The sequence below is a fragment of the Andrographis paniculata genome, unplaced genomic scaffold, assembly GCF_009805555.1.
Source record: "Andrographis paniculata isolate CXL003 unplaced genomic scaffold, ASM980555v1 Contig98END, whole genome shotgun sequence".
NCBI classification, from domain to species: Eukaryota; Viridiplantae; Streptophyta; class Magnoliopsida; order Lamiales; family Acanthaceae; genus Andrographis; species Andrographis paniculata.
In genome coordinates, this window is record NW_026137637.1 from 160,320 (window position 1) to 177,650 (window position 17,331).

The 17,331-nt window shown below is 37.7% G+C and overlaps 4 protein-coding genes across 5 annotated transcripts; 3 read left to right on the forward strand and 1 right to left on the reverse strand.

The window, feature by feature from the left end:
• The first annotated feature begins 857 nt into the window (after positions 1–857).
• On the forward strand, positions 858–1,370 carry LOC127243740 (uncharacterized). Its single transcript, XM_051263904.1, has one exon. The coding sequence runs from the start codon at positions 858–860 to the stop codon at positions 1,368–1,370; it is 513 nt and encodes a 170-aa protein (XP_051119861.1).
• Positions 1,371–2,497: 1,127 nt separating this feature from the next.
• On the forward strand, positions 2,498–5,047 carry LOC127243835 (iron-sulfur assembly protein IscA-like 1, mitochondrial). Its single transcript, XM_051264030.1, has 3 exons — positions 2,498–2,998; positions 4,038–4,155; positions 4,601–5,047. The coding sequence occupies exons 1-3, from the start codon at positions 2,857–2,859 to the stop codon at positions 4,716–4,718; spliced, it is 378 nt and encodes a 125-aa protein (XP_051119987.1). The 5' UTR covers positions 2,498–2,856; the 3' UTR covers positions 4,719–5,047.
• Positions 5,048–5,164: 117 nt separating this feature from the next.
• LOC127243834 (pentatricopeptide repeat-containing protein At3g04760, chloroplastic-like) lies at positions 5,165–7,305 on the forward strand. Its single transcript, XM_051264029.1, has one exon. The coding sequence runs from the start codon at positions 5,329–5,331 to the stop codon at positions 7,060–7,062; it is 1,734 nt and encodes a 577-aa protein (XP_051119986.1). The 5' UTR covers positions 5,165–5,328; the 3' UTR covers positions 7,063–7,305.
• LOC127243833 (uncharacterized) lies at positions 7,187–16,440 on the reverse strand. Of its 2 annotated transcripts, none has more exons than XM_051264028.1 (16): positions 16,178–16,440; positions 14,993–15,463; positions 14,481–14,733; positions 13,713–13,993; positions 12,685–12,846; positions 11,747–12,511; positions 11,522–11,613; positions 10,868–10,930; positions 10,700–10,788; positions 10,544–10,618; positions 9,758–10,369; positions 9,476–9,547; positions 9,295–9,362; positions 9,096–9,153; positions 8,062–8,257; positions 7,187–7,977 (listed from the first exon to the last, which is right to left on the reverse strand). In XM_051264028.1, exons 2-16 carry the CDS (start codon positions 15,388–15,390, stop codon positions 7,412–7,414), a joined length of 3,750 nt encoding a protein of 1,249 aa, XP_051119985.1. In that variant the 5' UTR covers positions 15,391–15,463; positions 16,178–16,440; the 3' UTR covers positions 7,187–7,411. The 2 variants fall into 2 exon arrangements, with proteins under 2 accessions (XP_051119985.1, XP_051119984.1); XM_051264027.1 differs by having other exon boundaries at positions 14,993–15,473.
• Positions 16,441–17,331: the final 891 nt, after the last annotated feature.

A 17,331-nucleotide genomic window follows, 5' to 3' on the forward strand; every position in this document is an offset into this window, starting at 1 on the left:
GAAAGTAGGATGGATCCAAACTGAAATGGAGAAATGTAATAATAGTAGTAATAACACGTGAGTAAATAAAAGTAGAATGGGTTGAACAAATATTTATTTTTATATATATTACGGAAATGACAATAACTAAATGCACTCCATAATGTCTGTTAGAAAATTGAAATCCCTTTTGAAAGGGGGATGGTTACAAATGTCAAACTTGATTAAAATTTAGAAGAAAAACCGTTGCCTCCTTTTCAAAGAATAAATAATCGGCTTAGACTTAGTGACATTTGATTAAACTCTCTCCTCTCCTCTCCTCTCCTCTCCTTGTTTTTTGACTGCTTATTTGATTATTAATTAATTAATTAATGACATAATAATATGATTAATCAATAATATCATAAATCCTACTATATCTTCCCTTCCCTTCTAGTATATATTCAAATTTTCGACTATTTTAACACTATTACTTAAGTAAAATAAAAATTGCTAATTTATCTGCATAAAGATAAATTTATATCATTTCTATTATATTATTCTAAAACTGTAAGTATAATTTGGGCTCAGAATATTAATGACGTCGTACCTTAATTAATTAATTAAAGCTTATTGCTTTTGTTGGGGTTGTTGTTAATACATATTCCATTTATTATAATAAATATTATAAACTAAAATAATTATGAATAAACCTATACCCAATATCATATTTTTTTAGGGAAAAAAATAATAAAACATTAATCAAATATTTGTCTTTATATGCAATAATAATAATAATAATATTAAGATATGTATGGTATGTCGATGATTGATTTCGTGCCTACGTATATAAAACACATTCCCACGGTACAATTGATCTTAATTCCCAAATTAATTCAATGGCTTCAGAATCCAAAACGGCCGACAGCAATCCGCCGGAATCGGCCCTCTACGACCTCCCGCCGGAGTCTTTCTGGGTCTCCACCGCCGACGAGCAAGACTGGTTCAACCGCTACGCCGTAATGCAGCGCAAAGCCTCGCTCAAACTCGGCTTCAATCGCAACTCCAAGTCATTCCCCCACCGCTCCGACGCCGCACTTTCCAACAAAAGATCCTCCGCCGCCAGGCCATCGGTCTTGGGGCTCGCCGCCGCCGCCCGGAAATCCTTCGGAACCGACGGCCGGAACGCGCCGGAGAAGAAGTCTTCCAGGCCTTTCTTCAGAAGCAGGTCCGAACCGGGCGCTGCAAAGCCGCTGGTTTCCCAGCTTTCCGACCCCGGTTCACCTCGGGTCTCTTGCACCGGACGCATCGGGACTCGAAGCCGCGGAGGTACGAACACCGGTTTCTCGAGGCTTTTTGGCTCTCTGTTCGGTTCTGGGAAGAACCGGCCACGGAAGGGCAGCGCCCGCTGATGTGGATGCTGGACCCGCCCGGTTCGGAATTGGACCGAACGGTTCAGTGTCTGCCTTCGTTGGATTCGGACAGGTAATCGGTCAAATCATGGAGGCGCCAATGATTTGATTGGCGGCTGTGCATAGATATTACATTATTATTATTATTATTATTATTTGTTATATTAATTTTTATTAAAACAATTACGATGCATTTTGAGAATGTATAAATTACGTGAATAATAAATAAATAATTATGTTTGGCTTAATTACATTTTCAATATGTCAAATGGTGAACATTTAAATATATATATTATGTTGAAATTGATTATTGGGGAGTCGTAAAAGATGGCTCATATTAATATTAATATGAAATGAAATACATACATGTATATAATATTGAGTTTTGTTGATTGCCATTCATTAGTCATTACGAAAACGACTCAAGACACGATGACAGTTGAATATTTCTTACAATTACAATTACAATTACAACCAAATCAAACCAACATTTTATTTTGGAGACAGACAGAAAATAAGATCATTTACATTTACATTTACATGTAACTAACTACTTAAGCATTAGTACCGTTTCATTGGGCCTTACTCAGGAGCTCAGTTTGTATATTCAAAGGAATCTCAGGCCCACTATCTTCAAGTGACACGCTTCTTTTGGGCTCAGAAGATCATATTAAAATAATCTTTTAATTTAACAATTCCAATTACGATTTTATAATCGAAAATCCGCTTTTCAACCCTTCCATTTATATTGATTATTATTATTTTTTCTAATTATTAATACAAAAATAAGATCATTAGTATTATTTTATCTATATTATTAATAATTATTTATTATTTTTATTTTATAGAATACTTTTTCATGTGCTCGTAAATTTTAGATAAAAATAAAATTTTTACTTTAAATAATATTTTTTATTAAAAAAAAAAACAAAAATAAATTTATCTGAATACAAATTTAAAAAAATAAAATAAAATAAAATATTTTTATTTTAAATAATTTTTTTTATTAAAAAAATAAATTTAAATGACATAATAATATAGTAATATTATTTTTCTTTTTAATAAAATAAATATATTATTTTTATATAATATAGTAATGCATTTTATTCACAACTTTTGCCCTAAAGCACAGCAGCCGCCAGCACTGCACACTGCACCAGTTCTTCCTCTCGCCCTTCCTCTTCTTCTACGCCTGTTCTTTCTTTCTTTCTTCCATTCCTTCTTCTTCTTCTTCCATTCTTTCTTTCACCCACCCTCCTGGTCCTGGAGCTCTGCTCCGCCCGGTTCGGAGACAGCAGAACCGAAACCGAACCGTGAGAAACCGGTTTCGGTTGATGGCGGTTTAGTCCTAATAGAATAGGATAAATTCGGTCGCCCGATCCGGTTAAAAGTTTATTCGAATGAGTTTTAGTTAAAAGAAGATCGTAGACTGTTTGAATCCTCTCTTTCTATCAGGTCTCGGTCTCGAGAGATCGCCGGAGTCACCATGCGAAAGCAAGTCCTATCCTTGACGGAAGCTGCGGCTTCCAGGATACGTCAGCTCCTCGATAAGCGCCAGCGCTCTTTCCTCAAGCTAGGTGTCAAGGCACGCGGCTGCAACGGATTATCCTACACCCTCAATTATGCCGGTGGGTTTTATTTCCTCCGTTTAAATAGATTGATGCTTATGTTATGTCGATGTATGTTTGCGTTTCTTTGGCATAAATCTAAGGATGTGTAAGTCCGATTAATTGATTGTAGGGATTGGGATTTTTGGATGGTTGAATTACTTTATAAATTCGTCTTCTTTAACGGAGGAGGAAATATTATTGTAAGCTTTGCGTTGAATTTATTGAAAAATGCCTTGTGTGCCATGGGAATGCTTGAACGTATGGAATAAAGGCAGAATCTTTAATGGACAAGTTGTTCTATTGTCAAGTGTCGGCTTTTTCCTTTTTTGTTATAATTTTATTGTATTAATATCACAATTCCCCCTTTTGGTTTTTGGTTTGTCTTGATCAGCCATGTTTCGCTCGTTTTCTCGAGCAAACTTTTCAAAACAAGAGATTCCCCTGATATGTTTTTTGTTGTTTTATTTTTAGTTTGTATACTTATTATCTTGTATTATTTACCATTATATGATTGTGTTCTATTTTACCGCTACGTCATGTTCATTCATATCTTCGCATTTCTTTGTGTTGCTTCTAGGCAGTGACGTTTTGTCATAAATATCCCTCAAGAATGTTCATCATATTGATTAATTTTTCTGGACCTTAAGTGTAGTGACTTTCCCCTTTTATCACTTATTTTCCTCGGATATATATATATATATATATATTGTTATTTGTAATTCTCTTTTGTGATTCTTTCTTTAACTTGAGGTTTTTTGGTATTTGCTCACCCGTTCCCTTGAGTATATATCATAGCAGTGAGCCTGTTTCCGACTATGTATAGTGATAGTTTTGGCAATGTTCTCACTTGGTGCTGACAATAGCCATAAGTGAGGATGGTCAACTTTAGATTTCCAGTAAGTAGTGTAATAGATGGAAATATAAAATGCTTCATGGATCACTTTAAGTTAAAATAAACAATGTCATGGATTGTGGACGGATATTTCCAATGGAAAATGAACAAGAGCTACGTTTCTGGCTCTTGCGTGCATTGATGTCTTTCTTTTTCACGTTGCAGATGACAAAGGAAAGTTCGATGAGCTAGTTGAGGACAAAGGAGTGAAGATATTGATTGATCCCAAGGCCCTAATGCATGTGATAGGAACAAAGATGGATTTTGTTGATGACAAACTGAGGTATGATCCAGTTCTCTACCTACCAATTTTGATTTTCTCTTCAATCACCAAATTTGCCTCTTAAAAGTACTCAGTTGAGGGAATGAAGGCACATGAAATTTGTTTCTTCTCCTTTTTAGCTGTTTGACTCAAGGTGTGATAGAGAATATAGTAATTGAAGAAATCATTTTATTTGCAGCCTTTTGATATTAGAATAAGTAAAATTCTCTTGTTCTTGCCATGGCTTTTTTTAAGATTAGAAATTGTATTTCTTGACTGTTAATTTTAGGAAACAGATGATTGTGGCAGCTGTCCTAAACCAGAAGCTACATTTTTTTGTTGATATAAACAATAAACCCACATATCATTACATTCTGCTTGTGCTTGTGAACTTTACATTTCAGCCCTACAGATTGATTGTGTTCGAATGTGAAATTCTAATATTTTTTATGTTGCTTCTGACCAGATCTGAGTTCATATTCATCAATCCAAACTCCACGGGGCAGTGCGGGTGTGGAGAATCGTTCATGACAATGAGCAGCACCGAAGCAACAAAGCGAGGCGGCAGCAGCAGCAGCTCCTGAACATAATTATACTAACTTGCTTATGCCACAAAATTTCTATGTTTGTACACACAGTTTAGTCTAGATCAGATCAGACCCGATTGAACAAAAAAATTATACAAAGCTCAAGATCGCACTTGGGCTGCTTGCGTCTGCCATATCTATCTATATATACATGCCTGTGTAAGTATTTTCGCCATAATCAATTTTCTATGATGTATTTGGTGATATGTAAATTACCTTTGTTGTCACTATCCATCAGCTATTATGTATTTTGATAAAATAAATCAGACAAATACAGAGAGGCACGAAATAGAATCATTTTTACCCTGTGTTGTTCTCTCCATCCATTACGATGATGATGATAACATAACATGCAAAATGGGGGGTCAGCAAGATGACACTTGTCGTTTCTTGATCAATAAATATCTTCTTCTTCTTCTTCTTCTTATCCATAGGTTCTGCAACCAAGCCATAAAAGCAGTCAATCTCTCACAACCCACTATTTTTGAAACACTCCGGGGATGTTGGTAAATTGGTTTATGGACTTAGGTATATAATAAACTCCTTTCTTCCTCCCTCTCTCCCTCCATGAGAAGTGGTGCAGAACATAGAGAGAGAAAGAGAACTGATGACTGCAATTTATTTCCATGCTGAGTGTGGTCTTCAAAGCCTCACATTGTCATTCACCACTTCATATTCCCATTCCCGCCAGAAATGCTGCTGCTGCAGAAGCCACCCCAACCCCAAATCCAATAGCATTAGTAGATACACACATATTAGGAAGAATCCCAATTCCAAAAGGTTCACTCATCATCACAACCACAGCAATGGTGGTGGTTTCATGGAATCCCATTACCTGAAACTGCTGCAGAGGTCTTGCAGGGCTGGAAACTATCATGAGGCCCTGTATTTCCTCGAAAGCATGGTCTCCTTAGGCCACACACCTGACGTAATCCTCTGCACAAAGCTCATCAAAGGCTTCTTCACCCTTAAGGATGTCGACAGAGCCCTTCAAGTCATGGCCATCCTCCAGAACCACAGCCAGCCTGACATTTTCTCATACAATGCATTGATCAGCGGCCTGTGCAAGCTGAATAGGATCGACACTGCCAATCAAGTCCTGAGCAGCATGCGCCGCAGAGGATTGTCGCCGGATGTTGTCACCTACAACATCATGATAGGCAGCCTTTGCAATCGAGGCAAGCTTCGATCTGCAATGGAGATGCTGGACCAGCTGCTGGCCGAGGACAACTGCCAGCCGAGCGTGATCACCTACACGATCTTGCTAGAGTCGCTTATTCTCCAAGGAGGCATCGGCGAAGGCATGAAGCTCTTCGACAGGATGCTGGCGAGGGGCCTGCAGCCCGACATGTACACGTACAACACGATAATACGAGGAATGTGCAAGGAAGGGCTGATGGACGAGGCGTTTGAGTTTGTGAGGAGCTTAGCTAGTCGAGGCTGCAAACCGGATGTGATATCGTATAACATATTGTTGAGGGCATTGCTGAATAAAAGAAAATGGGAGGATGCAGAGCATCTGATGGTTGAAATGTTCTCAGCAGGCTGTGATATGAACGTCGTGACATACAGCATCATCATAAGTTCTTTATGCAAAGAAGGGCAGCTAGACGAGGCGATTCGACTCTTAGACATCATGATGGACGACGGGCTCAAGCCCGATACGTACACATACGATCCCTTGATATCCGCATTGTGTAAGGAGGGTCAACTGGACTTAGCCGTTGCGTTCATGGACTTCATGATATCGAGCGGCTGCTTTCCAGACATTGTCAACTACAACACGATACTATCTGCATTGTGCAAGAACGGTAGCACCGATGAAGCTATGGAGGTTTTCGCGAATCTTGCAGACCACGGGTGTCCTCCTGACGTGAGCACTTACAACACGATGGTGAGTGGGTTGTGGAATGTCGGCGATCGACGTAGAGCAGTGATGCTCGTCGAAGAGATGATTGGGAAAGGGATCGAGGCGGACGAGATCACGTACAACTCGATCATATCGTGCATGTGTAGAGACGGGATGGTGGATCGGGCGATCGAGTTGTTAGGGGACATGGAGGCAAGTGAGTTCCTCCCAAGTGTTGTCACTTACAACATAGTACTTCTAGGACTGTGCAAAGCTCGTAGGATCGGCGAGGCCATCGACGTGCTCGGGGAAATGGTCGAAAAGGGGTGCCGCCCGAACGAGACAACCTACGTTCTTTTGGTGGAAGGGATAGGTTTCGCAGGATGGAATGTGGAGGCTATGGAGATTGCAAGTGTTCTGTGTTTCAAGAATGTCATCTCCAAGCAGGCTTTGGGGCGTTTGAAACGAACATTTGGCAAACACTACAGTTAAAGAAGTAGTTCTAATATGGATGATGGATTCTTTTTTTTGTATGGATTCATTTGTGTGTGTTTCCAAGAATTCATAAGGATTTAACAATGGGTGAATAATACTGCTGCTGATACTTTCTTACCAGGAAACATCATTGTCTGCAAACACATGATCGACCAACATATGGTAAAGAATTTAAAAGTTCAAACAAAGGCTAAAAAAAGGGAAAGAAAGTGCATAATTACAAGGGCCATTCGGCACTAAGCATATGGTGCAGAAATACACCAAAGGACAACAAGAAACGCCTAAACAAAATAAGTATCGAATCACCATCACCGATCGATGCTGTACAAGAATCTGCAAGTCTCGATCAAAACATCTGTAACTCCGAGAGATCGTCCATGGGTATGTCAAGGCCGGCTATGTTGTGGTCTTGCATGGGATCCACTTCGAAATTGAACCAAGAATTGAGGTCTTGAGGGGCGCCGCCGTCTGGGTCAACTAGCGCTTCATCTATGCCGTCCAGTTGCAGGTTGTCGAAGTCTGCAGATTCCTTTGCTGATGGGCCGTTTGCGGTGGACATGAACCGGACATCCTTTCTCTTGCTGATGGTGGAATTGGCAGGAGCAGTATTTGGTTCCGGAAGATTTTCAAGATACGTGTTTCCTGACGTAGAGAGCTGCGCTGTTTTCTGCTTGGGCTTCGATTTTGCTTTTCGCTCGCCCTTGGAGCCGCCCATAGACAGCCGACCTGCCTTAGGAAACCTGTCTCTGTCTCGCTCGCTTCTCTTTCCCTTTGCACCACCCAAAGTGCCGAGAGCAGAAGAGGCCCGGAAGGCAGAACCACCACCAACGTCGTCCAGCAAGACTTCCTTCTTCTTTCCTCGATTTGATGATGGCCAGTTTTTAGCAGCAGACGGGTGTAAAGTGTTCAAATCTGCACAGCAATTAAAAAAATGAATTCGATATTAACACAACATTTAAATATTGTCGCAGTTCATAGATGAATCGTTGTTCATACCAGAAAGCAAATCCGTCTCGGGAAACCGAGGGGGTGCTGCATTGAGAATATCACGAAGTGCAGGATCAGGGAAGGAGCTTTCTCCAGTTTCTTCAAATTTGCTACATCGAGCAAGCGTCCTCTTGACAAAACTCAAAGCAACTTGTCTATTCACCTTCGGAGTTCCATGTTTGGTAGCATAGCTTCCCTTAGTTGACTGTCGATCATTTCAAACAATGTTTATATAATGAACTCTTAACTAGCATAGTAATGAAGAGTTTAAGGACAAGCCACAATGACTGTTTATAAACTTATTATCCCATCTCTATCATCTTCTTATTAATTCCTCTAGCTATAGGTACGCATTGAAATTCTTCGACTCTCTTTTGCCTCCAATGCATATCAAACTCTCCTCTCTCAAATTATTTTGCATGTTACGTGCAGCACTACAAGGTGCTGATAAGCCAACCCAGTTATAATTGGAAGAGAACCTCATTGACACAACTACACAAACCATCAAGGATAACTTTGATGTGCATAACTTTATCTAGGTTTAAAGTTACCATTGGATTTATACAGAACAATCAAGCAAAAAATGACAAGTTTGTCAGGAAAGAGACACTAGACGTCTAACAATACCAAGGAAGCATCCAAGCAAGCTTAATGATCATTACTTTTATTCAGACCTCCAGTTTCAAGAGCTTATACCCTCACGATCAGTTTTCTTTTATTGGCACATATAACATTATTTAAAACTTGACTTACTTTTGTCATGAAATAATTGAAACAATATAATTATTTCAAATTTTATTCAAATGCGTTGTAGGATATCTAAGTAATCATAATGCCTACAAACAGACACATCTATCAGACTATTGGATCAAATGTTAGTCTTTCCATGATAATAGCTTCTTTCTTTATCCAATCCTTGGTAAACCTTTACCTCATATAGATATTAGATTGTTGACAAACCAGCTGAACAATAATTCGCATGGATGCATAACTACAAATGTGATAAGGCTGCATAAAGCATGAATCAAGGTAGAAAGACTAACCAAAAGTTTCTTGTATGCCAGCTCAACAAGTCTATCCATTGCAGTCTGCTCGCAATCCCTGAGAATGATACACACACACACACATATATATATATATAACATTACTTGTATGATAGCGTTATATTGTCATCACATTTGAGTGCAATGGTGACATAAAATATAATGATCCATAAATATTACTGCATATTAAGTGATTTACCTTCCAATTTTGTCCTCTTCTAGAATCCCATGGTATAATTTATCCAAGCATGCCTTTTTCTTCCCCATCTAAAGATTGTGAATTACATTGATCAACATACAATTAGATCTAATCACATGTGTAGTGGAATTCTTGTGAAATGCAGAAAATAAGTAATTAAAGTGGTTTTATGCGAGAAGACCTTCTCATTAAGTTTCCTCTGTAGCTGAACAATTTCCTCAGACACCCCATCTTCTTTGTCCTCCAGAGCAGGCTGCATACAAAATGAATTTCAAAGGGTGAAAACATAACATGTAATGAAGAACTTAAACATCTCATATTTCTAGAAAGATACTGCCTCTTAACCTTAGAAAACTCACTACGAAAATAATTACTTTGATCCCACATAAGTTCAGAAAGAACATACGTACTTCATGACCAAAACATGCTACTTGAGTTTTAATTGAAATAATCTAAAACTCACCACATTTTCCACAAAGAGGCCAATGCTTTGTAGTTCAAGGGTAAGCTTTTCTTCAAGACGGAGCTGTTCATCTTGAGTACCAAAAGAAGAGATGTCACCATTATTTTCCGGCAGACTTTGCGGAACATAACCAGATCCTGAGAGTTGAAGTATTATTTCAAGATCTGGGTGCATGCGTCCACTGTCCCTTTGTTTTAGTTCACCGTTACATCTATAATCCAGAGCACTAGGGCTCACATCAACACCCATATTACCATTACAAGGATATACATTCTGTGAATTACCATTTTTCAGACCTTGAACACCAAAAACAGTATCACAATATCCCAGCCCGTCGTTACGTGTACTTTCAAGGCCAGTAAGGGGTAAAGAACCATAGCCTGAACTCCTTTGTCTCCCAAATCCAGTTTCCTCAGATTCATTGATTTCATCTTCTATAATTAAAGCGGACAGTACCCGGTGATAAAGTGGAACGGTCTTCGCATTCTTTTCTTCATCCAAACCCCGAGGTAAAAAGGCATTCTGAAACTGTCCAAGAAACCCAACTTGATCCAAAGAATCCTTGAGGTTGACGTTGTTTGTTGCTGCCATTTCTTCATGGTGATTATCATCCTGACATGAATAAATTCAGAGAAGTTATAGTAGGAATCATTATTTAAAGCAAGTAGCCCAAATAAGATAACCCTTCTCCAAAAACAAATAGCACAACGACAATATATTCAACACCCAATAAAATCAAGACAAGTGAGTTGTGTGCATGATAAAAGGAGATTAGAAACTACAAACCACTTTAATATCAGCAGAATTGCTCTTGATACAGATCTGAGACAAACTTCCAAGGGATTCTTCAGCCAATCTCAGCTGAATGAAAACAAATTGAATTTTTTAAGAATCAAACCATCACCAAAACTGGTTAATCTACTGAACCATTTTGATAGTCACCTGTTCTGACAAGAATGATTTATCATCTTGTTCAACCGAAGCAAACAAAGCATCAAATGTTTTCCAGAATGCACTTGAACACGCATTAACTGCACAGTTAGAAGTGTCATTGCATTTTTCACAAAAATCACATTTGGCATAAGAAAATAAATGATTCCAGATGCATACAGTTAGAACACGAAGCAAGCTTTGCAGCTTCTACGAGCTCCTCACGATCATCATCTGATTCCCCTGCAACGACATAACAATACAAGAATCAGTATATATAAGAATCTTTTTCCTTTCACTTTGACTTTAAATCCGTAGAGCACCTTATCATCAAAACAGTGAAAAAGGTTGACCATACAAACTCAATTAAAAAGGCAGTCTTCCAGACATTCTACTGACTGTATGACTTTAGTAACCAGGAATTCTTATTCCAGGCATAACAGACTCGAACATAAGCAGAGTAAAGAAACTCTAAGCTCAAATAGATCAGTACCAAACATAAGGTTAGTAACTAGGAATCATCTAGGCATAACAGATTTAAAAATTAGAAGTGCATATAAACCAATTCAAGCTCTAAAAATCCAGTACCATAGATCAGCAATCTTTAGCAGAGACATGATCGTACTATCATAAAGCAGACAAACTGATTGAGTATAAAAATCCTACAGTAGACCTATATTTCACCTGCTACAATCCAAAATGTGCAAAAACAATATGCTCTATTCTTGTGTTGGCAGTTACAGAATGCAAGGCATGTAAAATGAGAAAAACATTATCGAGAGGAAAACAATATCGACAAAGCACGATCTCAAGATGCATCATTTAAATGATTACCACTACAGTCAGGGGAACCGCCATTTGCTACATGGCCAAGTCTAGAAAAACCTTTGCGATCTGAAAGCTTCTTCAAGGGGCGGCCAGATTTACTGAATCATTTAAGACAGAAAAAGAACTTGATAAGTAAATTGGAAGAGAGAGGGGGGGGGGGGGGGGGAGGGGGTTACTTCAGTAATAAAAAATCACAGTCAACTTTTTTCTGCAAAAGAAAACATCAGCAACCTTCCAGTCTTGTCAGAGCCAGATCTTGCATTTCGAGGTGGCTTGCTTGGCACTACATTATCCAATTTTTCATTTGTAGGAGAAATGCTAGCTCTAGAATATGGCGATACCCTTCCACTACGCCCTTGTCTTCTCACACCATCACCATTTTCTTCTTTGAGCACAATTTTATTCTTCTTCATAGAAATTGCAGGAAGTACAGCATTCTGACCAGCATTTGCACTTTTTTCTTCAATTTCTCTACTGCTTTTATCATTTAACCGAGTTTCACCAGCACCAGATTCTTCACTTTCTGACAATCTTGCAGGAGATGAAACGTTTTCAGACTTGACTTTAAAATTTTGGCTTCCATTTGCAGCGCTCTTGGGGAGAAAAGATGCATTGACCCCACCAATACTAATACGAGGAACAATATCTGATGAGCATCCTTCAGACTGCAGTGGTACTTCATCATGGCCTGATACAGGAATAAGGTTTGTCCTCCTTGTTCGAGAGATCTTCTGCGGCCTCTGACCACCCCATTGAGTAATTGGGGGGGAAGATGACCCTGCAGGCAAGGGACGCTTGCGATTGTTAAGCCCACTGACTGCAGGAGTTCTGTTCATACCTTGTGGCTGATCCCAGCTCTCCAAAGTTCCAGGTATTTGGGGACTATTACCAACTGCATTGGCTGCAGCCATGGACCCACTCCTTGGGGCTCTTGAGGCTTTTCCCTTTACAATTGGACTAGGGCCCACGGAATGGTTTTCCTCACGATTATTCAACCTAAAAGTATCAAACAAAAGGAACAACCTCAAAATATCAAGTTTACATGAAATAAACAGATACATAAATACACAGAACCAGTTTTTGGACAATTAACTGCAAAGGGATAGGGTCTGGATATTACAGTAGAGCAGCTAAACTGGAGATTTATGGGCACATGGGGAGCTACTTACTTAACATTTACTTTTCCTAAAGCTCGCTCCTTGATTGGTCCACCAGAAATCTCTCTTGAAAGCACTGGTTTTTCTTGTTCATTTTTTAAGTTCATTCGACCTGAAGAACCAGCAGGAGATGGCAGAGGGTCTAATTTGTTGTTCCCACCAGAAGCCCCTGACCTGTTTGAAGAATTTTTAACGAGAAACAGGCTTAGGACAAGATACACTGAATGGACAAGATAACTTCACTCGAGATTTGATAATTGAACAAAAAGGTGGTGATAGCTTGATAATACATTGTATAAATTGAGGATATGTCCGCACATAAAACCACGTTGAAGAAAACATAAATAAGCAAAAAGCAAGTAATTTTCAATAGCAGAACTATTTAAATTCCATTGAAACTATTTAAAAGTTTGTAACAAAACTAACATAGTTTTCTAAATTTCTTAGGAAATAGAAACAGTCTATAAGGCTCATTAATAGCATTATATTCAAAAGCTTGATTTACTTAAGAAATCTAAATGATACGTGAACATGGATGCTTTCAAAAACTTACTATAGTGAAATTTTTTGTAGAAAACTGAATCATGGTTCAAGTAAAATGATATAAATTAATTAGTGGACATCCCAGGCCCAATGTATTCTATCTGCCAAGCATTCATCACTTGGCTGATAACCTTGACCAGCTGCTTTAGTGTTCGTGTACGTCTTAGTTATTATAAACAAAATAAATTTCTGGTATAGATCTGTTATTATGAAGTTCAACTAAAACATCAAAAAGTGATCAGCACATAAGCTAACCAATGAAATTAGCACATCAAAACACAATATGGCTATAAGAAAACAGTAACCATTATTATCCTGATCCATTAAATCAGCCCCATTCAACAACAATCGAAGGCAGCAACCAGAATCCAAAAATAAAGTTCAAAATAAAGTTTATTTTGAAAACCACAGAAATTCAACAGCACTTTAGAATTAGTTAGAAATAACAATAAGTCAATGCAGCACCCTAAAGCAAAGAAATTCAACTTCGCACTAACCTGAAGCCATGGGTGGAATCGCTCGACTGCAGGCTCGATTCAACAGTAAGCTTAGGGTGCACATTTCGTTTCACTTCGCCATCATTGTCAGCAGATCTCAAAAATACAGCACCAACAGAACGTTTCCTCTTCATTTTCTTTTCCCAGCCTTCTCCACCAGGAGGTAACCTCCTTATTTTTTCATCAACCGCATCAGAATCAGCATTATTTTCTTTAACCAGCTCTCGTTCTTTTGTCACCATCAAAGGCTGCCGCAAGGCACCATTAGTCCTGCATTCTGCCTGAAAGTTGGCAAAATCTAAGAACTTTTCCAAGTATAAATAAGACATAGTCGGGTGACAGTCACTCTAGCACAATCAAGTAAATGATCTGAACTAGTAACACCATCGATTACAACACATAATAATATCCACATGGAACTAGATTCTTAATCTTGGATAGAATTGAAGCATTTTAATTAATCTCTCAAATGAGAGTAGCTCATTTGATCCCAGATAAAGCACAAGATACTTTCCCAAAATTGCATTCATTCATTAATATTGCATACGCAACAAAATATGGAAATGCAAGTTGACAAACACTAAAGGAGCAAAATGTCTTCCTGGCATCTGTTAGCTAAGCAAAATGGAACAGATATTGGCAAGCAGAAATCGTCCATAGAAATCATGTCAGACTAATGACGACTTGAGGCAACTATTATCTCTGTTCAACAGGATATGTAATCTTACAGTAGCCATTGCAAATGTTAAAATAGAAGAAAAAACAAACCCGAGTTTCTGCAACTGATGTGCGTAAGCGCTTATTCAGACCAGCACTCTTAGGCCGATCATCAAATTTTTGACTTCCCAATTCCGAAGGGTTTCGATGCTGAGATCCAATTTTCAAAGTTGAGCCACTAGGGCGGTCATTTGTCAACATGTCGTTCCTCTGCTGCTGCTGCTGCTGCTGCTTTTTGGTAGGCATGGCCTCAACAAATTTGTTTAACTTGTTCAAATGCTCATCCAACTTCTTGGCCCTACCACTATCAAGAAATAATGTGCCCGGATTTTAGATATAGAAAATAATGTACACAGATTTTAGATATATAAAAATAAAATAAATGACTAACTCCATTTTGAACAAATTAGAATAATCTCTTCAAATTCATACAAGGAAGGTAGAAAAATAAAATGCAAGTGCATTCATTGCTCGGATATGTATGACCAGGTTCATTGGGACCTTCGTCGGACTCTAAAATAAGGAATAATTTTCAAATAATATAAGAATGATATAAAATTTACCTCGCTTTGGCACAAACATCAGCTACATTTGCCCTTAATCGTTTTAGTTCCTCAACAACCATGGGAGGTGAACTCTTCAGATGGGCTGCACCAAAAGAATTTTCTTCTGAAAGGCTCAGAACCCTCCTGAAGTCACCCCGCGCATATTTTGTATCACCCATAACAATAGGCTCCAACATGAGGTATTGTGATAGCATAGAGCCATCTTTTGGAAGGGAAGCACTGACCCTAGAATTCACCTTCCCAGACCCAGCACTTCTACTTTCTGAACCCTCTCTGAAACTAGAAGACCTTCCTAAAGTGGGAGCAGAATATCCCCTCTGCCCATTTTGGTAATTCCCAGCAAAATTTGAATCAGGACTGGCTGAAGACAATTCAAATCTTGTATTCCCATCCATTGTCAGAGTGAAAGTAGCATATCTCTTAGAATCCTTAACTTCAAAACATGTCGATACCCTTGGCAGCTACAAACTGGTTACTCCTAGTAAAAGAAGTTGTAATGAGCATCAGCAAAGAAAAAATTGTATCCAATTTAAATGAGATTCTCAATGAAAGTAGCAGAACAGGTATGTAAATACAAATATGTTTGAGTATGTACTGTGTATTTGCACAAGCTTAGGTGGGCCAAGAAAAGCCCTTCTGCCTGAAACATTATTAAAAGCAGCACTTTGATCAAATTAATTTTGCAAACACTTGCCAACTGACTATTGAGAATCTTATAAATAATTGTGAATACCTACACAAACCAAAGAAAATCCCTTTATAAACAGACTATATATAACAAACAATAATCACAAAAATAGTACACTTGGATTGATTTCATTTATCACATGCTTTATTTTAATGGGCATAACTTGGAGAGGGAAATCAAATAAACAGAAGAAACACCGGATATCTCATCAAAAACGACACAAAAAGCATAAACCACTGCCAAATAATTAACCGCCAAATTCCAATCAAACATGAAGACCGTATATATATAGTATGTCAAAAAAAGAAAATTAACCAACTCATAACCCGCATAATTGAACACGTCAAGCGCCGTTTCAAACACTCAAAACCCTAATTGAGCTAAGGTCCAATTAGGGTTTATAAAGAAATCCCCATTCCCCCCAAAATTCAACAATTTACACAATTCACCCAAAATTCAATCATCCCAACTCCAAGAGCAACCCCCAAACTAACCTGCATTCACCGATCAATCGGGGGATCAAAGACGGAGACAACCGAAAGAAAGAAGAAATGCAAAACCCGCAACGAGGGAACCCTCCTCAATTGTAGCGAATTCGGATTTTCTCCTCCGCGATAGTTGTATGTCGTCACTGATTGTTCTCGGGTGGGCCTCGTCGCCGAATTTGGAGTAAATTCAGAAAACCCAAGAAAATATAAGGAAAAGGGATTGTGGACGCAAATGTCCTAAAAATTTAGGGCGCTGTATGAATTATAGTGGGAGTAGCAGTCGTTTATAGTAATTTATTGTAATGAAAAAAAATACTAAAACAATTTTGCAGCTTCTGAGTTGCCTTATAAAAGTTTCTTGAGCGGAGACCGGATTCAACGGGTGGGATTTATTAATTTAAAATAACAACGATTTATTATTATTATTATTATTATTATTATTATTATTATTACAGTAATTGTTTCCAACTAGAAGCTCATCTTTTGCTCACAAAATTCTACAGTACACGTTACAGCACAAAAATACAAATCATTACAAAAGAATAATACATCCATTTATTAATAAAAATTCAAACTTCAAACCATTCGTAATTTATGAATGAACCATTTCTTCAAAGTTAATTAGAATTATAGTAGTATCTAAACATATAAGTATATGGTGTCCACAATAAATTTCTTTTTATACACTAAATTCTAATTTTACTTTGTTAATGTTCTTGAATCCATCACATTTTGCAAATTGTTTGCATTCAATTCCATCACTTCTTTTAGAGCGGTACACTCATTATTTTTATATTATTTACACAATTTAATATATTTCGTATAAAAAAAAAATCAAAACAAACACACCATTAGTATTTTAATTAATTTGGTGCTAATTACGTGTATACTTAAGTGTTTACATTGAATGCATTTGATCAACTTTTTTTCCTACTATTAAACATTAACAACGTGTTAATGTTACATTAATAGTACAATGTAAAATTCCGGTTGAATATTTGAATTTGATATTTATAATTAACTAAATTACAAAGATAGTAAAGTTCGATTTAAGATAATACTTCATCAGTCTACTTAGAAAATATATATATTTTTATTATTTTGACACGTCTAATTACAAAGTAAATATTTTATTAAATATCTCATTTTTTTTCATAAAT

What these genes read in the sequence shown, in the direction of transcription:
- LOC127243740 (XM_051263904.1), top strand. Translation starts at nt 858, where the DNA reads ATGGCTTCAGAATCCAAAACGGCCGACAGCAATCCGCCGGAATCGGCC.
- LOC127243835 (XM_051264030.1), top strand. Translation starts at nt 2,857, where the DNA reads ATGCGAAAGCAAGTCCTATCCTTGACGGAAGCTGCGGCTTCCAGGATA. An exon ending in CTACACCCTCAATTATGCCG is followed by an intron (nt 2,999 to 4,037) that starts GTGGGTTTTATT and finishes TTCACGTTGCAG; the next exon opens with ATGACAAAGGAAAGTTCGAT. An exon ending in TTTGTTGATGACAAACTGAG is followed by an intron (nt 4,156 to 4,600) that starts GTATGATCCAGT and finishes GCTTCTGACCAG; the next exon opens with ATCTGAGTTCATATTCATCA.
- LOC127243834 (XM_051264029.1), top strand. Translation starts at nt 5,329, where the DNA reads ATGACTGCAATTTATTTCCATGCTGAGTGTGGTCTTCAAAGCCTCACA.
- LOC127243833 (XM_051264028.1), bottom strand. Translation starts at nt 15,390, where the DNA reads ATGGATGGGAATACAAGATTTGAATTGTCTTCAGCCAGTCCTGATTCA. An exon ending in TTAGGAAAAGTAAATGTTAA is followed by an intron (nt 12,512 to 12,684) that starts GTAAGTAGCTCC and finishes TGATACTTTTAG; the next exon opens with GTTGAATAATCGTGAGGAAA. An exon ending in AATCATTCTTGTCAGAACAG is followed by an intron (nt 10,619 to 10,699) that starts GTGACTATCAAA and finishes GTTTTCATTCAG; the next exon opens with CTGAGATTGGCTGAAGAATC.